The sequence below is a fragment of the Oncorhynchus keta genome, chromosome 10 (assembly GCF_023373465.1).
Source record: "Oncorhynchus keta strain PuntledgeMale-10-30-2019 chromosome 10, Oket_V2, whole genome shotgun sequence".
Taxonomy (NCBI): domain Eukaryota; kingdom Metazoa; phylum Chordata; class Actinopteri; order Salmoniformes; family Salmonidae; genus Oncorhynchus; species Oncorhynchus keta.
Genome location: NC_068430.1, coordinates 43,174,258 through 43,201,275, shown reverse-complemented (window position 1 = coordinate 43,201,275; position 27,018 = coordinate 43,174,258). Strand labels below are relative to the sequence as shown.

Here is a 27,018-nt window from a genome sequence, read left to right as displayed (position 1 = left end):
GGAAACCAGATTGCGTAGTAGAGATGGTACGGTGGGATTCGAAATGGTTGGTGATCTGTTTGTTTACTTGGCTCTCGAAGATTTTAGAAAAGCAGGGCAGGATGGATATAGGTCTATACCAGTTTTGGTCTAGAGTGTCTCCCCCTTTGAAGAGGGGGATGACCGCGGCAGCTTTCCAATCTTTGGGGATCTCAGACGATACGAAAGAGGTTGAACAGGAAGGTAATTGGGGTTGCAACAATTTTGGAGGATAATGTTTAGAAAGATAGGGTCCAGATGATCTAGCCCAGCTCATTTGTAGGATCCAAATTTTGCAGCTCTTTCAGAACATCAGCTGTCTGGATTTGGGGGAAGGATAAGCAGGAGGGGGCTTGGGCAAGTTTCTGCAGGGGGTGCAGAGCTATTGGCCGAGGTTGGGATAGCCGGGTGCAGAGCTATTGGCCGAGGTCGGGATAGCCAGGTGGAAAGCATGGCCAACTGTAGAAAAATGCTTATTGAAATGATCGATTATTGTAGATTTATCGGTGGTGACAGTGTTTCCTAGCCTCAGTGCAGTGGGCAGCTGGAAGATGGTGCTCTTATTCTCCATGGACTTTAGTGTTCCAAAACCTTTTGGAATTAGTGCTACAGGATGCATATTTCTGTTTGAAAAAGCTAGCCTTAGCTTTCCTAACTGACTGTGTATGTTGGTTCCTGACTTCCCTGAAAAGTTGCATATCGCGGGGGCTATTCGATTCTGATGCGGAACGCCACAGGATGTTTTTGTGCTCGTCAAGGGCAGTCAAGTTTGGGGTGAACCAATGTTTATATCTGTTCTTAGTTCTACATTTTGTGAATGGGGCATGCTTATTTAAGCACTTTTTAAAGAGCAACCAGGCATCCTCTACTGGTGGGATGAGTACAATATCCTTCCAGTATACCTGGGCCAGGTCGATTAGAAAAGATTGCTCGCTGAAGTGTTTTAGGGAGCGTTTGACATTGAGGGGTGGTCGTTTGACCTCAGATCCATTAAGGACGCATGCAATGAGGGAGTGATGGCTGAGATCCTGGTTGAAGACAGCAGAGGTGTATTTAGAGGGCAAGTTGGTCAGGATGATATCTAAGAGGGTGCCCATGGTTACGGATTTAGGGTTGTACCTGGTAGGTTCCCTGATAAGTTATGTGATCTTGAGGGGATCTAGCTTAGATTGTAGGATGGCTGGAGTGTTAAGCATGTCCCAGTTTAGGTCACCTAACAGTACGATCTCTGAAGATAGATGGGGGCAATTAATTCACATATGGTGTCCAGGGCACAGCTGTGGGCTGAGGGGGGTCTATAACAAGCGGCAACGGTGAGAGACTTGTTTCTGGAAAGGTGGATTTTTAATAGTAGAAGCTCGAATTGTTTGGGCACAGACCTGGATATTATGACAGAACTCTGCAGGCTATCTCTGCAGTAGATTGCCGACAAGTTCTATCTTGTCGGAAAATGTTGTAGATGGATGGACATTTCTGGATTTTTGGTGGCCTTCCTAAGCCAGGATTCAGACACTGCTAGGACATCAGGGTTGGTGGAGTGTGCTAAAGCAGTGAATAAAACAAAGATAGGGAGGAGGCTTCTAATGTTAACATGCATGAAACCAAGGCTTTTACGTTACAGAAGTCAACAAATAAGAGCGCATGGGGAAGGGGAGTGGTGCTGGGGGCTGCAGGGCCTGGGTTAACCTCTACATCACCAGAGGAACAGAGGAGGAGTAGGATAAGGGTACGGCTAAAGGCTATTAGAACTGGTCGTCTAGTGCGTTCAGAACAGAGAGTAAAAGGAGCAGATTTCTGGGCATGTAAGAATAGATTCAAGGCATAATGTACAGACAAGGGTATGGTAGTATGAGAGGTTTTGTCTCTAGAGGCACCAGTTAAGCCAAGTGAGGTCACCGCATGTGTGGGGGGGTGGGACAAAAGTGCTATCTAAGGCATTTTGAGCTGGGGGCTCTACAGTGAAGTAAGACAATAATCACTAATCGAAACAGCAATAGCCAAGGCATATTGACATTAAGGAGAGGCATGTGTAGCCGAGTGATTATAGGGTCCAATGAGTAGCAATAGGTGAGTCAGGGAGCCGATTCAGTAGTCGCTACTACGCTAGGCGAGCTGGAGACATGGCGGTTCAGACAGTTAGCAGGTCAGGGTTAGCAGATGGGCCTTCGGTGACATCGCATCGGAAGAGCCTGTTGAGACCACATCGGACAATTACGTCGGCAGACCAGTCGTGATGGATCGGCGGAGCTCCGTGTTGGCGGAAAGGGTCACGGTCAATTGGCAAAAGAGGTATTGTAGCTTAAGAAATTAGCTGGTGGACCTCTTCGGCCAGCCGTGAGATGGGCCTAGCTCAAGGCTAGCTCAAGGCTAATTGATGCTTGCATTGGGACAGAGACGTTAGCCAGGAGTGGCCACTCGGATTGCAGCTAGCTAGCTGTGATTCTCCAGTGTAAATGTTCAGAGCTTGCGGTAGGAATCCGTAGATGTGGTAGAGAAAAAGCAGTCCGATATGCTCTGGGGTGATATCGCGCTGTGTTGACTGGCAGGTATTGACCGAGCTTAGGCTGGCTGGTGTCCGAGTTAACATTGAAGACCGCTAGCAGTGGATAACTGACTAGTAGCTAGTTAGCTGGCTAGCTTCTGATGGGGGTTCCAGTTCTAAAGTATAAAAATAGCAGATCCGTACCACATTGGATGAGGCGGGTTGCAGGATATTCAGATATTCTACTATATTCAGTCCGTAAATGTGAAGTGAGATTAAAATATATTTTAAATAAAAGAAACCACATTTACACAGGACAGGACGGGACAAAACACACGTCTGACTGCTACGTCATCTTGGAAGCAGATGCCTACTGCCTAGTAGAAACCAAGGCTGTTGGTTTCATCACATCATCAGGTGATGCTGCCTTCGAATCTCAGCCCAAATGGCAGTAACCTGCTGGAAAAGTGCTACCTACTAAGGTAGTTGCCTTGGTAGCCAGTAGGCATCTTCCTTTTGGATTGGTTAAATGTTAACAGTAGGCTACACTAACAGTTTCCATTCATACAAAGTGTCAAATCGATTGCTCAGCACTGGTCACGAACTCTTGATGCTTGAAGCTGAAGAGTGCTGATTAGACCACTGCGCTATGGTGTGCCTCGCAGAGTGGAGTCTGACATTCACAACGTCTATGCAATGGCACCATGCAATGCACCATGCAATGCACCCTGGGCTGAAGAGGCAGACAAATAGGATACATGTCGTGGAGCTTTGGTTAAATAAAACATTTCTCGAGGTAGGAATATCACAAAAATATGATTAATGGCTCATTCGAGAGAAGACAACCTCCCGCGTTATGACATCGGCCATGTATGATAAATGTTTTTGTGATCTAAAAGTTCCTATTAACTTCCAGTGTAGTGAGCGCAGCTTTATCACAATGGCACATCATACCGGCTGAGTTTCTGCCTGCTTGAACAGCAATAGCTCAGATACACATGAAAACAATAACATTCAATGTGGGAGTTTCTTTCCTTTTTAAGGGAGGAAAGACTGGATTCCCAACTGCCACCCAATAGTGTGCCGTTTGGAACGCAGCCTGTGTCACGGAATACAGTAGCTAGCTGCAGCCTCTCCAGCATGTAGCCAGAGTTTGCTTGCCAGCCCGCAACAGTACATGGTGTATTTAAAGAAGGCACTCCAATACATCTCTTTCCCATTGATGGATGCTTGCTGAGGTGGCAAACCATTATGATGAGTGTACAAAACATTATGATGCTCTTTTCATGACAGACTGATAAGGTGAAAGCTATGATCCCTTATCGATGTCACCTTCAACCACTTAAATCAATGTAGATGAAGGGGAGGAGACAGTTTAAAGAAGGATTTTGAAGCCTTGAGACAATTGTGACATGGATTGTGTGTGTGCCATTCAAAGAGAATGGGTAAAACTAAACATTTAAGTGCCTTTGAACGTGGTATGGTAGTAGGTGTCAGGCCGAGTGTTGAGAACTGCAACGCAGCTGGGTTTTTCATGCGCAACAGTTTCCAGTGTGTATCAAGAATGGTCCACTACCTAAAGGACATCCAGCCAACTTGACTGTGGTAAGCCACGAAATCCCTAGTTTGAAAGCCTGTTTTTCTGGAAGCTGTGATGCGCCATTTTCCTCCATGTGGGCCAGCCCCCGAGCAATTTGAGTTCCGGCCAATGCGACTCAGCCCCTGACCATTTGAGTGACAGCTAGCAAGATCCACACACAGCAGAGCGAGAGAGCGCAATGACGTGGTGCATATACTGTATGTGACGGAGTAAGCCATTTTTGGTGACCACTTTTGGCTCGTGAGAGCTACCTTCAGAACTACTGGCTAAAAAGTATACAAAAGTACCAGATTTTGTATCTACTGGTGACATTTATATTCAGTTTATCAAAAGGTGGTCAAATATATAATAGTCAGGTACAAAGGAAAGATCAGAAGTTCTCACGATTTGAGAAAAACTAACATCAGACTGATGGATGGCTGTCTGTCGATTCCACATCATTCAGGTGCTTCCTTCTAGGCAGCCAAAACCATCTCCCACCCCTGCCTCACCCATGATCCTCACCCAAACATCAACCCCCCCCACTTCAATGAGGGTAGATGAAGGGGACGAGGCAGGTTAAAGTAAGATTTTTTCGTCTTGAGATAATTGAGTCATAGATTGTGTATGTGCCATTCAGAGGGTGAATAAGCAAGACACAATATTTAAGTGCCTTTGAACGGGGTAATGTAGTAGGTGCCAGGTGCACCGGTTTGTGTCAAGAACCCCAAACGCTGCTGGGTTTTCCACACTCAACAGTTTCCTGTGTGTATCAAGAATGGTCCACCACCCAAAGGACATCCAGACAACTTTTAACTTAGGTTCACTGGACACAAATGTGAAACAAGTCATTTAGCAGCAATACTGAAGCATGTCAACAGATCACCTTTTCCACAGGGAAGTTTATGAAACGCTGGCCTTATAACTTGCAAGGCCGAAATTGAGACCCAAGCTATAGGCTTCTGTAGCCATGCGCAAATGACAGTATAGCGCCAAACCTGAGTCGATTTTGATTTCTATAATGTTTTAGTTATATGCCCAAACGTCGCTGTATTTCTTCTTAATTGATTGTATTATGTTAAATATGAGCCACTATCGGTAGCCACCAAAACCGTTATAAAATGGCAGTGACTTTAGTGTGAGTTTCCTTACATTTTGCATCATTCCAATACTTTCTTTCCTTTGTCACGTTTGTGTGGTTGGAACAAGGAAGTTGTTCCTGAGGATCGCTAGCAACAGTGGATCATATTAGGTTAACGTATTGCAAGTTGTGAAATCATCTTGGACATGTAGCCTATTTGAATCATTATGGAACGCATAAGTAGTATTGTAAAATTGGAGCCTGGCACACGGTTTGTCATCACAGATGACACTTTTCCCTCCTTCCAATATTTCATGGTTTGAACAATTGAATATGCCAACTTTTCAGGATGAATCAAACCAGTGTATTTTGGATTCATCAATATATTTTGTGTGTAAAGGCTCTCCAAACCAGTGTATTTTGGATTCATCAATATATTTTGTGTGTAAAGGCTCTCCAAACCAGTGTATTTTGGATTCATCAATATATTTTGTGTGTAAAGGCTCTCCAAACCAGTGTATTTTGGATTCATCAATATATTTTGTGTGTAAAGGCTCTCCAAACCAGTGTATTTTGGATTCATCAATATATTTTGTGTGTAAAGGCTCTCCAAACCAGTGTATTTTGGATTCATCAATATATTTTGTGTGTAAAGGCTCTCCAAACCAGTGTATTTTGGATACATCAATATATTTTGTGTGTAAAGGCTCTCCAAACCAGTGTATTTTGGATTCATCAATATATTTTGTGTGTAAAGGCTCTCCAAACCAGTGTATTTTGGATTCATCAATATATTTTGTGTGTAAAGGCTCTCCAAACCAGTGTATTTTGGATTCATCAATATATTTTGTGTGTAAAGGCTCTCCAAACCAGTGTATTTTGGATTCATCAATATATTTTGTGTGTAAAGGCTCTCCAAACCAGTGTATTTTGGATTCATCAATATATTTTGTGTGTAAAGGCTCTCCAAACCAGTGTATTTTGGATTCATCAATATATTTTGTGTGTAAAGGCTCTCCAAACCAGTGTATTTTGGATTCATCAATATATTTTGTGTGTAAAGGCTCTCCAAACCAGTGTATTTTGGATTCATCAATATATTTTGTGTGTAAAGGCTCTCCAAACCAGTGTATTTTGGATTCATCAATATATTTTGTGTGTAAAGGCTCTCCAAACCAGTGTATTTTGGATTCATCAATATATTTTGTGTGTAAAGGCTCTCCAAACCAGTGTATTTTGGATTCATCAATATATTTTGTGTGTAAAGGCTCTCCAAACCAGTTTATTTTGGATTCATCAATATATTTTGTGTGTAAAGGCTCTCCAAACCAGTTTATTTTTTTTGCCATTCATAAATAGGACAGAGTATTTTTAAATCTACTAATTGGTGCAGAAAATATGAATATGCGTGTATTTACATGGCTTTCTTTCATTGATCCCTTACATTCTGAACCGCTCTCCATATATTCTAGTGAGTCTGTTAATAAAAATTTGAATTAAAGGTATGCCAAATGTAAAGGGATGGCTTTAGATACATGTATTGAAAATCCTATTGACTGAAAACTCCACAAGAATATCTGTTGGACAGCAAGTGGGAGGGTTCTGAGAGGTTGAATTCAATTTATTCAGCACGCGCGAGGGAACCACACCTGCCAATTCTGTTACGCACCTGCATAAGGTAAGTCTGAATACCAACTACTGAGAAGTGCGTAGGGAAGGCATACATTTCCTACGTCTGAATGTGATCCATAGAGAACATTGTCCTACACCAGAACAATATTTACTTTCTGTGCGGGTGTGTTAATTGGTTTGTGTGTGTGCATTAGCATTGTTGGGATTCTAGCTTGAAATATACTTATTCATGTTACCATAACAAAACTTTGATTACTTCACGTGTCAGAAATGCATATGTTGGGGGTCAAGGAAGGGTGAAGAGGTACTTGGTGTGTGGAAAGTTACTGAGTGATATGGAAAGTGAGAAAAGAGGAAGTGCAGGAAGTTCATATTCTGTTCATATATTATTGTTGAATATGAATGTTCTTAAGGATAGAGGTAAAGGTCAACAGTCAAGTTTCAGTTATTGATAAGGCAAGCCAGTTGCTGCGGAACCAGGACCATGGGGAATGTGGAACTCAACTCGCTTTCCCACACATACTCACTTCCACGCCCATGAGGGTCCAAGAGTTAAGCAGGGCCATGACAATACCAGTAAGAGGGAGGAACCTACTGTGTTTCCACCAATCCTTCTTTGGTGTTAGGTCATCTTAGACATGCAAGGAGGTGACTCTGCCTAGTTGGAAGGTATAACGATTTGTTTGTGTGGCTTGTATGTTGTCTTGGCAGCTGTATGACTCAGTGGGGTGAATAAACTTGGTTTGAGCTTTTTCTAGTCGTTGGCATTCACGTGTGGGCATAGGGTCACTGCTCTCTTAACAGTTTCAACCCAACCCCTCAAATCCATTCCTCTCACCTCGTGTTGTGAACATGATAACGCAACATACATTTACCACCCACGAGTACCAGACCAGCGCCTAACGATGCTACTATATTTCCTATAGCTACTGTTCCAATAACAAATCGTACTGTGTCACGGCTCCTCTGGACCTGCATCCTCTCATGTAAACTCATCAGATAGCAGTGGGTGTTTTCCAACATTGATGATTAGTCCACCATGCGTATGAGAACGATTGTCCCAACTCCTAACCATACGTCATTATCCCCTATGACTTACTGTGCTGCTGTGAAATTGACAATCTTGTACTGTCATTCCTTCATTACCCTATGGACTAGAATAGATTCTAAAAAGCCGGACTGATAGACTAGAAAAGTGGGAAGGTTTCATATCCACAATGCTTTTCAACTGGTCTCTTACAGGTGCCATGACTCTAGCAAGCGAGATTACTTTGCAACAAATGATTTTCATGATTGACAGTTATTATGGTTGCGAAAGGAAAAAAAATCTCATAAGACTCATTTTAGATGTCGAAATGACAAGAACAGCAATAAAGCAATGCCGTGATGGAGTGTTGTAGAGTGCAGGAGTCAGGATGAAGCCAATCAGAGGAATAGTTGGACTGCTAGCATCCCTCTCATCCCCTCCCTCCCTCTGCCCTCTCTTTCCCCTTCGCCTCCTCTCCTTCCCCTCCCTTCATTTACAGCCTTCAGGAAGAAGAGAAACATTCGGGGTGACTACGAGCCCCAGCCTCCAGATGATCCCAGTTAGGAGAGCTTGAGTCAACAGGAGAGGGGATCTTACCGTGTCTTACAACACATTCATCTGCCTAACGGGAAAAAAAGTTGCTTCTGTCTCCATAGTGACTGATTCCATGCAGAAAACTCTCTCTCGCTGTTGTCAAGACTACCAGATCGCTATGACCTCAGAGCAGTGCAAAACAGTTAGACATGCAGGGATCTTTCTTTCCATTAGGCCTTGACTACTGATTGGCTAAAAGCAAAACAAACAGGGAAACATGAGTCAAACACGTCAAAAGCTGGCTGGAGTTCTCAGTTTATTAGGTACACCACCCAGTTCACAAATGGTTAGCTCCTACAGACAATGAGTCACGTGGCTGTGGCTTGCTATATAAAGTAGGCAGACAGTTACTGTTCGATTGAACGTTAGAATGGGCAAAACGAGTGACCTAAAGGGACTTTGAGCATGGTATGATCATCGGGTGCCAGGCACAACGGTTCCAGTACCTAAAATGGCCAGCCTTCTGGGCTTTTCACACACTACAGTGTCTAGGGTTTACAGAGAATGGTGCGAAACAACAAAAAACATCCAGTCAGCGGCAGTCCTGTGGGTGAAAACAGAAGAATTGTTGTAAGCGAACAGGCGGGCCACAAACAGAAAAATAACGGTGCAGTACAACAGTGGTGTACAGAACGGCATATCGGAACACAGAAGTCGTTGGTCCTTGTCACAGATGGGCTATTGCAGCAGACAACCACACTGGGTTCCACTCCGATCAGCTAAAAACAAGAAGAAGCTGCTCCAGTGGGCACGCAATCACCAACACTGGACAATTGAGGAGTGGAAATACATTGCCTGGTTCGATGAATCCCGGTTCCTGCTGAGTCACGCTGATGGCAGTCAGGATTTGCCGTAAGCAGCATGGCCCCATCCTGCCATTGTCAAAGGTACAGGTTGGTGGCAGTGGTGTAAGGGTGTGGGGAATGTTTTCCTAGCACACGTTATGTCCCTTGATACCAATTGAGCAACGTTTTCCATGTGTGGAAAAATTCAGGCTGTTCTGGAGGCAAAGGGGGGTCTGATTCAGTACTAGATGGGTGTACCTAATAAACTGCCCGCTGAGTGTATAGTCTTCTTTACAGGTGAACTCAGTGCGGTTCACTTCATTTTTGATGCAATGCGAACACTCCAAAGGATGCCTTTTTAAAAGAGCCCCCGAAGCAAACCGAACGGATACCATCTCAAGGTGGTCCGAGTTTGGTTTGCTTGAATTCCGCAGACCGGTTCCCTTTTTTTTTAGGGCAATGTGAACACCAAGCTGTCCAGGTTCGCTTGTCATTATTCCCGCACCACACACACTAGACTACTGCAACACCGTTTCCCCTGCCATAACCCTTCACATTAGCAACCACAAGAGAGAGAAAATTATGTGAAGACTCGTGAATTTTTTGTTGTTGCTTTTTGGATATTGATTTAGCAATTGTCAAGGATGCACAGGAATTTCAAAATATGTGTGGAGTTTTGTACTGACACAATGTTCAGATTATTTGTTTGCAACATGTGATCTATAGGGTAAGAAAGCTTCATAAACTGTTGATTCAATTGTGTGGTTTAAATAGTGAGAAGACAACATGTTTGGTGAGAATCACAACATTAGGTACCAAATCCGTGCAACCCAGGACTCCTGGGATCTCCCAACTTACGTTAGCCATTTTAAATGTCAACTTCAATGGGGTAAGGTTAGGTAAGGGTTAAGGTTAGGATTTAGGGTAGGGATGTCCCAAGGATCGTGTATAGCACTAATCACAAAATTAATGCTAGCTCCTGAAAGGGCAGTGTACAATTTTCAATTACAGTATTATTTAATCTGCAGTGTTCCTCGACTATTTATTATGTTACCAATAATGTTTACATGGTAATATTATCTTCTGATAATTATTACTGGTATATCTCGTCTTTTAACTCATCGCAATCTATTCGTTTTCAAAATGTAAGTAGGTATATTTAGCTGTCCGATAACACCATCTGATGGCATGGCTTGCCCTGCACTTCATAAAAACCCAGAGTGTATTTAGTGAATGTTGGAAAAAGATCTTGGTTCCTTTCTAAACAGCCATGTGAACGCATAGAGGACTCGGACCACAAAATGGGTGAAGAGAACTGGCAAAAGAGTCCTCGTTCAAAGGCAAACTAAAAATGTGTCAAGTGTAAATACTAAGAGAACTAGAAGCTAATAGTTTGAATTTAGTTACAAAATAAGACATACTAATTATAATCTAAATGTAATATTTACATGTAAAAATGACTGGTAACAGGATAAATGGCAGAAGAAGAATTGCAGATTAAATCGTGTTTAAATTGAAAATTGGACCTACAGCCTGCACATTTTTTGTTTGTGGCACTAATGTAAGGGGCTATGGCAGGGGAAACGGTGCTGCAGTAGCATATGGTGTTTGGAGTGGAAATAATGGCAAGTGAACCTGGAGAGATTTGTGTTCACATTGCACAAAAAAAAAAGGGAACCGAACTATAGACTTTAAATGAACCAAACTCTCGAGATGGTCTCAATTTGGTTTGCGTTGCAGGCTCCGAGGGGTCTTGAGTAGAGGTCAACCGATTATGATTTTTCAACGCCGATACTGATACCGATTATTGGAGGACCAAAAAAGCCGATACCAATTAAATCGGACGATTTTTATTTTATTTTTATTTGTAATAACGACAATTACAACAATACTGAATTAACACTTAACAAAAGTTTATCTCAATACTTTGTTATATACCCTTTGTTGGCAATGACAGAGGTCAAACGTTTTCTGTAAGTCTTCACAAGATTTTCACACACTGTTGGTGGTATTTTGGCCCATTCCTCCATGCAGATCTCCTCTAGAGCAGTGATTTTTTGGGGTTGTTGCTGGGCAACACGGACTTTCAACTCCCTCCAAAGATTTTCTATGGGGTTGAGATCTGGAGACTGGCTAGGCCACGCCAGGACCTTGAAATGCTTCTTACGAAGCCACTCCTTCGTTGCCCGGGCGGTGTGTTTGTCATGCTGAAAGACCCAGCCACGTTTCATCTTCAATGCCCTTGCTGATGGTAGGCTTTGTTACTTTGGTCCCAGCTCTCTGCAGGTCATTCACTAGGTCCTCCCGTGTGGTTCTGGGATTTTTGCTCACCGTTCTTGTGATAATTTTGACCCCACGGGGTGAGATCTTGCGTGGAGCCCCAGATCGAGGGATATTATCAGTGCTCTTGTATGTCTTCCATTTCCTAATAATTGCTCCCACAGTTGATTTATTCAAACCAAGCTGCTTACCTATTGCAGATTCAGTCCTCCCAGCCTGGTGCAGGTCTACAATTTTGTTTCTTGTGTCCTTTGACACTCTTTGGTCTTGGCCATAGTGGAGTTTGGAGTGTGACTGTTTGAGATTGTGGACAGGTGACTTTTATACTGAAAGCAAGTTCAAACAGGTGCCATTAATACAGGTAACGAGTGGAGGACAGAAGAGCCTCTTCAAGAAGAAGTTACAGGTCTGTGAGAGCCAGAAATCTTGCTTGTTTGTAGGTGACCAAATACTTATTTTCCACCATAATTTGCAAATAAATTCATAAAAAATCCTACAATGTAATTTTCTGGATTTTCCTTTTCTCATTTTGTCTGTCACAGTTGAAGTGTACCTATGATGAAAATTACAGGCCTCTCTCATCTTTTGAAGTGGGAGAACTTGCACAATTGGTGGCTGACTAGATACTTTTTTTGCCCCACTGTAGTTTGTCTAAAATGTATACATTCTTGGCAAGAAGAATCATTTCCATAATAATCCTATTTACATGAACACATCTGAAAAAGCCTACTGATCTGACTTTTGATAAATGCTGAAAATCAGCAATAAAAAAAAAAAGAGTTCTACCACCGTGACCATGTTATTTTTGCTAAACCTTTTTAACTTTTCAACCTTTTTAATAAGTTTGGACATATACAGTTTGTGATAACTATTTCTAAGATGCATACTTAAAGTTTTTCCGAAGCCACTTCACTCGCACATAAGAGGGAGGTTTGTGCTACCGGTGCTGGCATATACACAGATCATATACACCACTGAAATACAGATTAAGAAAACCAAGTGTTTTAATCGGTGTATGCTTACTTCTATTTTGACCGTACGCCGATTAAGATAAACAGAGTAAGGTGTTTACATGACTATTTCCATACTCAGCCTACTGTCATAATCAGTTTTTAATATTGCAGTATTAGTGTGCATGTAAACATACTCACTGTGAATCCCAGAGAACACCCACTGGGAACAAACTGGTTGAATCAATATTATTTCAAATGTAATTTGTCAATGTATTGTGACGTGGAACCTATGTGAAAAATACATTGGATTTGAAAAACATTATCCAAACTGTTGTTTTGAGGGTGAGATTTCAACCACAGGATTATGCCATCATTGTAACCCATTTTCAACAAAGACAAACCTTGTATAAAATGTTGAATTTGTATCTTTGAAACAATGTTATATCCACTGTCAGAAGAAAACAAACTACAGGCTGGCAGCACTTCTTCCTGGAGAGTTGATCCATCTACAGCTATTAATTTGGTCTCCCATCCAGGGATTTAACCAAGCCCAGCTTAGTTTTGATATTTGTCACTGAGTACTAGCAATGTGCAATCGTGAGAATGATTATTGAGAGATCTCTTAATAACTAAATATATTCACTGTCGCTATCAAAGTCATTCAAAAGGGTCAGTTTAACAGAGCATATTACATGTGACCATACTCTATCACTTATATCAACAATGATACTATTTAGGCCTATATAGCATTTGCAAAGTCATCAAGAGCTTTTGTTTCAATTCAACCCAGGGTTCAACTAAAAAGAGACAATACATGCCTAGGGTTTCAAGCTTTGTTTGGTTTCAAACTGAATCTTCAAGTTAATCATTAATATGTTGGATTCAACTATTCTCAACCAAAAATCAAAGGTACATAATAGGTCTAAATCAAATATTATTTAAAGTGCATTTAAAGTTGAAACAGATTGTCCTATTCTTTAACTTTCATTTTTGGATGCGTCACGCCCGCTCCCGCTCTACCTCCCTGGCGAAGGCGCCAGGCTCTCCAGCATTACGCACTCCTGCCACCGTCAGTAAACACACCTGCCTTTCCCCGTCACTCGCATCAGCGATTACTGGACTCACCTGGACTCAATCACCTCTGACATTACCTCCCTTATATCTGTCTGGTTCCCCAACTGCAGTATTACTTGTCATATGTCCTTGTTTCCCCGTGTGCCGACGCTGTTCCTGTTTTGTTGCCTGTCTGTTCCGTATTAAAATGTCAACTCCCCGTACCTGCCTCTCATCTCCAGCGTTGGTCCTTACAGGTTGAGCTGGAGACGTGAATCCAACATATCAATGTATTATTTTGTAGACAAACTAGATATTGAATTGTGTTTGGTTGTCACCGCAACCAAACATTAATATTTGAAGGAGATATATCTTCTGCTTGGACAGTTCCGTCTGTGCCACAGACTGTGTCTGGCTTTAAATCCGATTTTGTCTAGAAATTTTGAATTGATGTTGGATTCAAATCTCCATCTCAACGAAAAATCTAAGGTAAAGAATAGGAGTAAATCAAACATTATAGGTTGATTAGATTTAGTCTTAAAATTAGATTGTTGGTTGAGAGACATGTGAATCCAACATGAAAAAAAAATATATACATTTGTAGACAAACTGGAATTAAAGTCAGTAGCACACAAGATACATCTCCTTAATGTTGATATATGGTTGCGTTGACAACCAAACAACTTTTGTAATATAGTAAATAGTCCAAATTTAAGGCTCTTACAAATGAATGTAGCAGTATTTATTCAACCGTAAAATGAGCAGCACATCCATGGACACATTTTGAGGTTAGCCTACAGTAACTATAAATGTCTTCCTATGTAATCATAGAAAATGTGCATGTTCAACATAGCATGCAAAGGCTGCAGGTCTGTGGAGATCTTCACAATTGCTGAAACAATCTGTGCAGGATCTCGAACATCATTGATATCTTGCACTATGAACTTTTAATCTAATCTCAACTTCAGTCCCGGTCATTTGGTCGTGCTATTAGATGAAACAGTAAATTGTTGTATAAATACAAAATATCTGACATTGTATTCCCATTTCAACTTTGTGTTTTTTAAGTGGTTGAAAGTGCGGTGATAACATTTAGATGACAACTAAACCAAAAATATGACCGTTTTTTTCATCGGAATTTGGTTGTGCTTTTCGATGGTTGAAAGCAGTGATAACACATTGGGAATTCAACAAATTTCTGGCTGTCTTTTTGAGTGGGTGAATCAAAGGTTGAAATCTCATTGAACAACATCTCAACCAAATATGACCCATATTTCCACGTTGAAATGACGTGATGTGCCCAGTGGGCAGAGTTTGGTTTTAAAAGAAACAGTAGTTTACAATGTAACATGCTAGCCATGTGTTTAGAGCATTAGCCCAGTAACCGAAAGGTTTCCGGATCGAATCCCCGAGCTGACAAGGTCAAAATCTGTCGTTCAGAGCAAGGCAGTTAACCCACTGTTCCCCGTGGATGTTGATTAAGGCAGCTCCCTGCACCTCTCTGATTCAGAGGGGTTGGTTTAAATACGCAAGACACATTTCAGTAAAATGAATTCAATTGTACAACTGACTAGGTATCTCATTTTCTTATTAACACACTATGATTCAATACGGTGCTCTGGTCTGGTCCTAGTCACATAACAACACTACCACATCTTCCCACAGTCTGAGTGCGTTTCAAACAAAGAGCAATTCATTACATTAAACTCACCATCCATTCCACAGAAACTTGTTTTGTCACATTTGTGTCCCACTCAAGACCAGGAAAATACATAGCATATATTATTATTATTATAGATATAATACATTTTTTCACAATGTTCAACAAACGAACTTAGATGATCAGTCATCATCAGATATGATCAGGCATAATTCCATGCCACTTACAGTGCATTCGGAAAGTATTCAGACCCCTTGACTATTGCCACATGTCGTTGTCTTGGTTGTGAGCTTAGGGCCGTTGTCCAGTTGGAAGGTGAACCTTCACCCCAGTCTGAGGTCCTGAGTGCTCTGGAGCAGGTTTTCATCAAGGATCTCTCTGTCCTTTGCTCCGCTAATCTTTGACTCGATCCTGACTAGGCTCCCTGTCCCTGCCACTGAAAAACATCCCCACAGCATGATGCTGCCACCACCATGCTTCACGGTGGGGATGGTGCCAGGTTTCCTCCAGACGTGACGCTTGGCATTCAGGCCAAAGAGTTCAATCTTGGTTTCATCAGACCAGAGAATCTAGTTTCTCATGGTCTGAGAGTATTTAGGTGCCTTTTGGCAAACTCCAATCCGGCTGTCATGTGCCACTTTACCATAAAGCACTGATTGGTGGAGTGCTGTAGAGATGGTTGTCCTTCTAGAAGGTTCTCCCATCTCCACAGAGGAACTCTAGAGCTTTGTCAGTGACCATCAGGCTTGGTCAGGGAGGTAAGAACCCATCTCCACCAATTGCTCAGTTTGGCCGGTCGGCCAGCTCTAGGAAGAGTCTTGGTGGTTCCAAACTTCTTCCATTTAAGAATGTTGGCGACCACTGTGTTCTTCAGGAGCTTAAATGCTGCAGAAAGGTGTTACCCTTCCCCAGATCTATGCATTGACACAATCCTGTCTCGGAGCTCTAAGGACAATTCCTTCGACCTCATGGCTTGTTTTTTTCTCTGACATGCACTGTCAACTGTGGGACCTTATATAGACAGCTGTGCGACCTATCCAAATAATATCCAATCAATTGAATTTACCACTGATTGTAGAAACATCAAGTATGTTCAATGGAAACAGGATGCACCTGAGCTCAATTTCAATTCTCATAGCAAAGGGTCTGAATACTTATGTAAATAAAGTTTTTTTATTATTTTTTTATTATACATTTGCAAAAATGTCTAAAACCGGTTTTCGCCTTGTCATTATGGGGTAAAGAAAATATTTTTCATCCATTTTAGAATAAAGCTGTAACGTAACAAAATGTGTAAAAAAAATCAAGGGGTCTGAATACTTTCCAAAGGCACTGTACATAGTGACATACTGTATTTCAAAAATCAAATAAAAACAACATCCACTGAATGATAATTTGTTTTATAGATCCAGATGTTATCAACCCCACATGTCCACAAGGACAGTTTGTACAACAGCCGGGTCCTAACACAAGAGGAATGTCAGGATTAAACCATAAAACCCGAATACAATATTTCCTAATTAATTAATTAACTCCATACCCTGAATTCCTGGATAAACTGAATTCAGTAATCTCTCTGGGAGCGTAAGGAGCTTTCCGTCAACACATACAGTGGGATTATATTTTGCTCTCTGCCAGGTCTCACTGGGAACACTGACAACAGGGAGGGAAGATTGGTTACGAGGTTTCATTGGAACAAGGTGATACTACCCTCCTGGTTATTCACTCCTTAAATCCTGCTTATATAAGGCTTTAAAAAAAAAAATATCTCAATATTCTGTCAGACTCCACATTACTGTATTGAATTATCTATCCAATGTTATTGGGGAAAAAAGAGAATTAACAACTTCAAGGTTGAAATATCTGGATAAAGATTGTTGTTCACTGTTTAACACTGGTGGTGATCTGCTTCTCTCACGTTGATGCAACATTGGGATAAATATGGTGTAATACCGGAACTGTATATGACTGACTTGTCTCTCTACTTACTTGAGCTTTCCCCATTCGGCTACATCAGGTCTGATATACTGTAAGGGACCACCTCCTTATCCATCCAACAGTGGTTGAGTCCCAAATGCCACCCTATTCTCTATATTCTCCTACTTGTGTGAACTGACTGAAACATCATGTGATGATCCTAGGCTTCACATGTGCTTCAAAGTTTGGACCATTACAATGTCTACTGAGAAATGTTTTATAAATGTGAAATGTAGAAATTAAACAATGCATAAGAACGTTTTCTCTGTCTGATCACAAACACATTGACAGAAGAGCAATGGTCTGAATAAGACCGCATAAGACAGTGACCGTAATGCCGCAGTCAGACCATCTTGCCTTTAGCATCTGAGAGACCAGTCAGGCATCCTTATAATGACTATATCCGAGAGGGGCGGATCTGCCCACGTCGCCTTATATCTACCCACTATACCCGAAGGATAGAGTACATTGCATTCTACCCCAAGCAGAGACATGCTAAGGTACACATACACACTGTGGGAAGGCAAACAAGGATACATTTTTAAGTACAAATTCTAAATTTAACTACTCAAGGACATCAGGGAGTTCTCCTTCTTCATTATAGGATCGCTATGGTTCTCCTTCTCAGAACATCCAAGTAAACACATAATGGTTCCATGGCAGCTTGATGCCGTGCTACAGACAAAGGCCAAAATATGTTGAAAAATGTTGGCCCCATGATCACATTCAAGTGTGTGTTATTCCCGCGAACGACATCCATGTCACCCTTGCAAAAAAGAAGATTCAAACCTCAAGGGTGTTTCCTGGTGAAATTAAATGTATATTTCTCACCCTGTTTTTCATTGGCTCCTTTTTTCATTTCCCCCTCTTTGCTCCTCTCATGAGCTGCTGTTACTGGGCCATTTGTCCTGGCTGCTCTATGCTCTGTTCTCACTGAGACACTATAAATAAATACAATGATGGCCAAGAACACTAATCTCTCTGGAATGGTATACATACTATACTTCTCCTTGCACATCTCTCTCCCAGCATTGAGAGTTATATACAGTCCGGAATTCCGGAGGTCCGGAATTATTGGACCACTTTATGAAGATAAGCAACAAAAAAAAAACGGCATAAAATGAACAATTATGTTATTTTATATTAATACAATTCCTCAGAAAAATTGATTTTGTTTAACAAGTAATACATTTTTTTTTAAAGGGTAGGAGTAAGAATATTTGATCCGTTGTTTTCAAGCACCCTCCCCTTGCGAGGATAACGACACGGGGCTCTTTTCTAAAATGTTTTATGAGGTTGGAGATTCTTTCCAGATCGTAAATAATTAGGGCCCTAAAAAATCTGCGTTGCGGAGAATGCGGACGGAATCCAGGAATCTAGACATTAAATGGAATTCAACAACATGATTTTTCTACTAATTAAAAAAAGTAACTAAATGTATTGAATTTATTAGAAAATGCATTCATCTGCCCAAGTTTAACATAAAAAAATGCATAAAAAGCCTCAGTGATTCATATTTTACTTCAACTTTCTGAAGAGGCAAAGTCACAGGAATCAAATAATCTAATAAAATGTCATGTCACCTGCGCCAAATACAAATGCTTGTTTACAAGCCCTTAACCAACAATGCAGTTTTAAGAAAATCGAGTTAATAAAACATGTGCAAATAGTCCGGCTGGCCATTTGATTTAAAATGTTCAGCAGTCTTATTGCTTGGGGTTAGAAGCTGTTAATGAGCCTTTCGGTCCTAGACTTGGCACTCCAGTACCTCTTGCCGTGTGGTAGCAGAGAGAACCGTCTATGACTTGGATGACTGGAGTCTTTGACAATTCTTTGGGCCTTCCTCTGACACTGCGTGCGCACGCATTTGTCTACCACTTTGTGTTGCCGTTAGTGATAATACTAATGTAATGAAAAACTTCTTCTGGTAGATGGAAAGGCTTTCCCAAAAACCTCAATTAAATGTTAACTACAAAGTAGCCTATGCCTAATTGGCAGAATGATATAATGATTATTTGCATCAATACAGCCTTTTGTTTTGCAACTCTGCAATCACATGAGTGCTAACAGAAACATTGCTAACCAAACAACGGTCCCTTGCTGGTGTGCAGTTGAACTAGGGTAAATATACCCAAAATTCAAAATGTCCGATTTTTCCCAGACCCCAAAAGGGGTCTTCTGGTGTGGTTTAAGCATTGTTGTGGGCTTATAACATCCACTTTTGTTTGTTTTTCCTATTAAGAAAGTATGATTTTGAGATTGAAAAACAGAAACCTGGAAAAAACTAAAACACAAAATGGAATGAGGCAAAAACTTGATGTGTGCTTGGGGTTATTTTCTTGCAGGAAGATTCACTTGCATTCAAGTTTCAGCCTCCTGGCAGAGGCAACCAGTTTTTTTGGGCTAAAATGTCCTGGTACTTGGTAAAGTTCATGAATCGGTTGACCTTAACAAGGGCCCCAGGACCAACGGAAGCAATATAGCCCCACAATATCAAAGATCCACCACCATATTTTACACTATGGGATGAGGTATTTTCTGCTTATGAATTGTTCTTTCAAAAGGCCATTGGTCCTGGGGGTGCAACGGCATCATGAACATCACCAAGTACAAGGACATTTTAGCCCAAAAAACCTGGTTGCCTCTGCTGGGAGGCTGAAACTTGGCTGCAAGTGAATCTTCCAGCAAGACAACATCCCAAGCGCACATTTACAAAGAAATTTGTTAATTGACCACAAAATCAACATTTAGCAATGACCATCTCAGTCTCCGGACATGAACCCCATTGAAAACCAGTGGTTTGAATTGAAGAAGGCAGACGAAGGATATCAAGGATCTGGAAAGATTCTGTATGGAGGAATGGTCTAAGATCCCTCCCAATGTGTTCTCCAGTCTCATAGAAAAAGGCTCAATGTCATTCTCCACTCATTTTAACCCCTATTTTGGAGGGATTTTTGATATTACTTGTTAAACAAAATCTATTTCTCTGAGCAATTATATTAGTATACATTTTTCCATTTCTTTAGCATACAATATATCTCAGTATTTGTATAATTTTTTTTTTATACACAGTCATTTTGTTGCTCATCTTTATCAAGGGATCCCATCATTCCGGACCCCACTGTAGCTATTACTGTAACAGTGGTGTCAGAACACTTACGTTCCCAGAATTTCTTTGAAGTCGTAGTTTTCTTTGATGTCTGACGTCTTCTTTTTCCATCCATTCCCGTCCTCTAGATCTCCAAGGGGCATCCTATCCTAAACTGTCAATCCGATCGGCCAAGGGAGAACTGTGGAGGAATAAAAGTGGTGGACAGTCAGGCAGAAAGCGTAGCATCACCATTTCCTAGCTCACATTTCTCAGGCAAAAAGTAAATCCACCTTCAAGGAAAAACTAAAGAACATCTAATGCAATCAACCATATGACTGGACAGATACTAAACCCAGAGAGCATTCACTGAATGTTAAATATACTACCGGTCGGGTATTTTAATTGTCTGCAATGTCTACTTGGAAATGTCTTAATGTAAATTGTAATTGTTTGTAATGTCTATTTAGTTCTGTGTTGGACCCCAGGAAGATTAGCCGATGTTATGCATGGCGTTCAGCTAATGGGGATCCTAATCAAATTCAAAGTTAGCCAGAAAAAGCTGCTCACTGGAAAAGACACACACAACACACACACAAATAAGGAATAGGGTGCCATTTGGGAAGCAGACATGGTGCAAAACCAGATGTATGGATCAATATTGGAGATTTAAAGCACTTTCCAATGCCGTCTCCCTTTAGTATGTAATTCATTACAACTCAAAGGACATTTCAATCGATAAATTACCAGAGTAAAGAGTGATCTCGACTTGAGATTGTGTATTTACCACAAGGCTAAGAGAAGGAAAGAGAGTGAGAAATGTGGTTATAGTTTCTGTATACAGTATATTATACAGAACAAAAATATAAATGCAAGATTATTTTTATTTATTTAACTAGACAAGTCAGTTAAGAACAAATCTTATTTACGATGACTGCCTAGAAACAGTGGGTTAACTGCTTTGTTCAGGGGCAGAACAACATATTTTTACCTTGTAAGCTAGGGGACTCAATCTAACAACCTTTTGGTTACTGGCCCATCAACATTTTCAAAGATTTTTACTGAGTTACAGTTCATATAAGGAAAATCAATCAATTGAAATAAATTCATTAGGCCCTAATCTATGGATTTCACATGACTGGGCAGGCGCGCAGCCCAGCCAATCAGAGGGCTTTATTACAGACATAAATACTCCTCAGTTTCATCAGCTTTTCGGGTGACTGGTCTGGAGGTCGTGGGCTGGCGTGCTTACAAGATATCTGCGGTTGTGAGACCGGTTGGACGTACTGCCAAATTCTCTAAAATGACGTTGGAGGCAGCTTATGGTGGAGAAATTAACATTCAATTCCCTGGCAACCGCTCTGGTGGACATTCCTGCAGTCTGCATGCAAATTGCATCTTCCCTCAAAACTTCAGACATCTGTGGCATTGTGTTGTGTGACAAAACTGCACATTTTAGTAGCCTTTTATTGTCCCCAGCACAAGGTGCACCTGTGTAGCGATCATGCTGTTTCATCAGCTTCTTGATATTCCACACCTGCCAGGTGGATGGATTATTGTGGCAAAGGAGAAATGATAACTAACAGGGATGTAAACAAATTTGTGCACAACATTTTTGAGAAATACGCTTTTCCTGCAAATGGAACATATTTTGACATTTTTGTTCAATATATATATCACGGATGGGCAACTGGCAGCCCGCGGTCCTACCCATTTTATAAATAGATAGTCAAAATCGTATGTCCTAGGTTGCAAAAATATAGAGTTCCAAACTGCCTCTGGGAGCAACGTCAGCAATAGAACTGTTTGTCGGGAGCTTCAAGAAATGGGTTTCCATGGCCAAGCAGCCGCACGCACACAAGCTGAAGATCACCATGCGCATTGCCATGTGTCGGCTGGAGTGGTGTAAAGCTCGCCACCATTGGACTCTGGAGCAGTGAAAACGTGTTCTGTGGAGTGATGAATCATGCTTCACCATCTGACAGTCCGATGGATGAATCTGCGTTTGGCGGATGCCAGAAGAACGCTACCTGCCACAACGCATAGTCCCAACTGTAAAGTTTGGTGGAGGAGGAATAATGTCTGAGGGTGTTTTTCATGGTTTAGAAGTGGCCCCTTAGTTCCAGTGAATGGAAATATTAACGCTACAGCATACAATGGCATTCTAGAAAATTCTATGGTCCCAACTTTGTGGCAACAGTTTGGGGAAGGCCCTTACCTGTTTCAACATGACAATGCCCCCATGCACAAAACAAGGTCCAAACAGAAATGGTTTGTCGAGATAGGTGTGGAAGATCTTGACTGGCCTGCACAGAGCACTGACCTTAACCCCATCGAACACCTTTGGGATGAAATGGAATACCGAATGCGAGCCAGGCCTAAACATCAGGGCACAATCTCACTAATGCACTAATGGAAGCAAGTTCCTGCAGCAATGTTCCAACATCTGGTGGAAATCCTTCCCAGAAGAGTGGAACCTATTATAGCAGTGGGACCAACTCCATAATATTGTCCATGATTTTGGAATGAGATGTTCGATGAGCAAGCGTTCACATACTTTGTCATGTAGTGCGTGTGTATATTGTTTAACACTTTTTTGGTTTACTACATGATTCCATATGTGTTATTTCATAGTTGTTGATGTCTTCACTGTTATTCTACAATGTAGAAAATAGTACAAATAAAGAAAAACCCTTGTATGAGTAGGTGTTCTAAAACTTTTGACCGGTAGAAATAGAAATATATATATATGTGTGTGTGTGTGTGTGTGTGTGTGTGTGTGTGTGTGTGTGTGTGTGTGTGTGTGTGTGTGTGTGTGTGTGTGTGTGTGTGTGTGTGTGTGTGTGTGTGTGTGTGTGTGTGTGTGTGTGTGTGTGTGTGCATTCGGAAAGTATTCACACCCCTTCCCTTTTTCCACATTTTGTTACGTTACAGCCTTATTCTAGAATTGATTAAATAAAACAATGGTCCTCCTCAATCTACGTACAATACCCCATAATGACAATGTGAAAACAGGTTTTTAGACAATTTAGCAAATATACCAGGAATTAAAAACAGAAATACCTTATTTATATAAGTATTCAGAACCTTTGCTATGAGACTCGAAATTGAGCTCAGGTGCATCCTGTTTACATTGATCATCCTTGAGATGTTTTTACAACTTGATTGGAGTCCACCTGTGGTAAGTTCAATTGATTGTACATGATTTGGAAAGGCACACAGCTGTCTATATAAGGTCCCACAGTTGACAGTGCATGTTAGAGCAAAAAACAAGCCATGAGGTTGAAGGAATTAGCCGCAGAGCTACATGACAGGATTGTGTCGAGGCACAGATCTTGGGAAGGGTAGCAAACATTTCTGCAGCAATGAAGGTCCCCAAGAACAAAGCGGCCTCCATCATTGGAAGAATTTTGGAACCACCAAGACTCTTCCTCGAGCTGGCCAAAATGAGCAATCAGGGGAGAAGGGCCTTGGTCAGGGAGGTGACCAAGAACCTAATGGTCACTCTGACAGAGCTCCTCTGTGGAGATGGGGGAAACTTCCAGAAGGACAACAATCTCTGCAACACTCCACCAATCAGGCCTTTATGGTAAAGTGGCTAGACGGAAGCCACTCCTCAGTAAAAGGCACATGACAGCCAGCTTGGAGTTTGCTAAATGGCACCTAAAGGACTCAGACCATGACAAACAAGATTCTCTGGTCTGATGAAACCTGAATGCCAAGCGTCACATCTGTAGGAAACCTGGCACCATCCCTAAGGTGAAGCATGGTGGTGGCAGCATCATGCTGTGGGGATGGTTTTCAGCAGCAGGGACTGGGAGACTAGTCAGGATAGAGGGAAATATGAATGAGATGAATGGAGAAAAGTATAGAGATCCTTGATGAAAACCTGCTCCAGAGCGTCAAGGACCTCAGACTGGGGCAAACGACCCTAAGCACACAGCCAAGACAAAGCAGTAGTGGCTTTGGGTCAAGTCTCTGAATGTCCTTGAGTGGCCCAGCCAGAGCCCACACTTGAACCCGATCTCATCTCTGGAGAAACCTCAAAATAGCTGTGCAGTGAAGCTCCCCTGCCAACCTGACAGAGCTTGAGAGAATCTGCAAAGAATGGGAGAAACTCCCCAAATATAGGTGTGTCACGCTTATAGTGTCATACCTAAGAACACTTGAGGCTGTAATCGCTGCCAAAGGTGCTTCAACAAAGTACTGATAAAGGGTCTGAATACTTATGTAAATGAGATATGTATTTTATTTTTTATTTTCAATCGACACATACCCCCATAATGGGGTATTGTGTGTCGATTGATGAGGAAAAAAAACATTCATACATTTTAGAATAAGGCTGTAACGTAACAGTCAAGGGGTCTGAATATTTTGAATGCACAGTATATGCACTGAACAAAAATATAAAACACAACATGCAACAATTTCACTTATCTTCAGATAATATTGTTCAACATCCAAGAGTCAACACTGGAATCTGATGGATGAAATCATTTTTTTTCAAGTGCAGGAGACATTGGCAGGCAGTAGGCTCAAGTAGTCCCATCCACCATAATTAGGATGGATGTTTCATTTCGTGAAGTGTACAACGAGGAGATTTAGCAGTACAATTTTTATTAATTTCACATACTTTGATTGTAGGTTGTAATGAGGCGAAAAGAAGTTGAATAAGGCAAAGGTCAAACATACTTGTTTAGGGAGATTTCTCTGGACCCTAACATCTGTTGTACACCTGCAACCTCTCTACAACTGTCTTTCATGCCAACCTATCGAGAACTGATGATGACCATTGCCCTATTGGCAAAGTCCTAGCGTGTAGCACAGTGCAGTAGTCACATGGAAACGTGTGGCAGTCCTGGACATTATTGCTTTATGCATGAATAGTAGTATAGTATTGCATATCTCAAAGAGTAAGGAAAGCCATAGGATTACAGCAGAATGTCACCAATAACACAGGAAATATGCGATATATTGTTCCATAGCCTCAGTTCTTCTAGCTTTATTCGGTTTCCAACAGTACAAGACTTGAAATGTAAGAAGAAATAGATCTGATATAGAAAATAATAGAATAAGGCTGCATTTACACAGGCAGACCAATTCTGCCCTTTTCTTCACTAATTGGTCTTTTGACCATCCTGATCAGCTCTGAAGAATATCGGATGTGAAAAGATCGCATGTAAAAAAGCTCTGAAAAATACCTGACATGAAAGATCTGATGTAAATTAGTGAAACAAAGATCAGAATTGGACTGCCTGTGTAAACGCAGCCAAGTACTTACTTCACTGTCAATTATGTGAGAAACTGGCAGGTTTTCATAGGCACGATTAGGCTATCAATGACAACGGTAGGCCTACAATAGCAGACGGGTTAAGAAATGTAAAATATTATCATATAGACTAATCTGTCAAACACAGGTAGCCTACAAGTATAGCGCACATCAATAGGCGATGGTTGGAATCAAAATACAAGGTGTATGGGTGTACATAAACATTCTGAATGTTCAAGGGTAGGCTATAGTCCAGCGAGAGTATAAAACGGCTATAGTCATAGATGGATATGCATTGTAGGCTAAGGTAGTACGTAGAAGACATTGCAAAATCGAACATGCGCCAGTTGGATAGACAGGCTATAGAATAGTCTACTGCGACATTATTATCCTACCCGAGGACACACAAAAAAAAAACGCTTTGTGTAAAATGTGGTTAGCCTATGTTTTATTTTGCGTCCAAATTCAATGCAAATCTTACCTGAATGCGCAAAGCTCAAGAATCCCTTCTCCCTGTCAATGGGCTGTTTGGCTCTATGCGCAGCGCTATATCAGTTGAGGCTGCTGGTCTCGCGCCTGACGTCAAAGAAGGGTATTGGCTTCACAGCTCAGGAAATCCAACAGCCCCAAATCAACCACAGCTAAAAAAGTAGCCTACTGGACTTACTTAACCATTGTGTGGTGTTCATGTTTTTGTTATCCACCCAATGTTCGCGGGTCTGTTTGACCCACAGCATTATTGGGGTTTTAAAACAATACAGCCATAACAATTTACGTAAAAATATGTTGACTTATATCAATTACAAGCAATATAGACAGCATACATGGTTAATATTTTCCAGATCACATTTATCAATAAAATCACTATTCGTTTTTTTTAAATATAAATAATAATTAAGACATGGGTGGAATAAATCATGTTAATATTGAGCAAATATAAATGAAACAAGGTTTTCATCACTATTGATGTTTATTGCTTTGAACTGAACAAATTGGAAGGACACATTTTACATACAGTATTTTATGGAAACGATAAATGAGCCCCATTGAACACAAATGAATGCGGGTCTACACACCACATGAGGGACAGAGATTTACTGTGTGTGTTGCAATTGTATTTCTTAGACTTTATGCATGTGCACTGTGTCTTCCTGTCCTTCTTGGGCCCACACACATCGCAGTGCTTCTTCTTGTTGCTACAGGCTGCAATCTAGAATGATGAAAACACTCAGGAATTTTATTAACATCTCACTCACATATATAGTTACAGCAGGCCATGGTAGGAGAGTCATACACACACACATGCAACAACATCACTCACACTTCCGGAGTTGTTGGTTCTGTGGTTCGGATGGATGGGCGGATGGGGGCACCAGCATCCTCCTCCTGAATCCTCCTCACAATGGCTGCAGAAGCTGGTGTCCTTGGGATATGTTGCCTCTTCTGGATTTTAGGTCCTACCAATGCCTTGCCCAGCTCCCCGAGAAAGAGCCGTCTCCTCTGGAGCTTCCTTCTGTTCCAATCTGGGTTCAACACCATC

The 27,018-nt window shown here is 41.3% G+C and overlaps 1 protein-coding gene across 1 annotated transcript in view; it reads right to left on the bottom strand.

Moving 5' to 3' along the window:
* The window catches only part of camk1a (calcium/calmodulin-dependent protein kinase Ia), a 58,809-nt gene extending 32,722 nt beyond the window's left edge, over window positions 1-26,087 (bottom strand). Inside the window, exons 1-2 of the mRNA XM_052527070.1 lie at window positions 25,960-26,087; window positions 20,282-20,411 (exon numbers count right to left, since the gene is read on the bottom strand). Coding sequence (XP_052383030.1) covers window positions 20,282-20,373 — 92 coding nt within the window. The 5' untranslated portion in view covers window positions 20,374-20,411; window positions 25,960-26,087. The remainder of the gene's footprint in view (window positions 1-20,281; window positions 20,412-25,959) is intronic.
* Window positions 26,088-27,018: the final 931 nt, after the last annotated feature.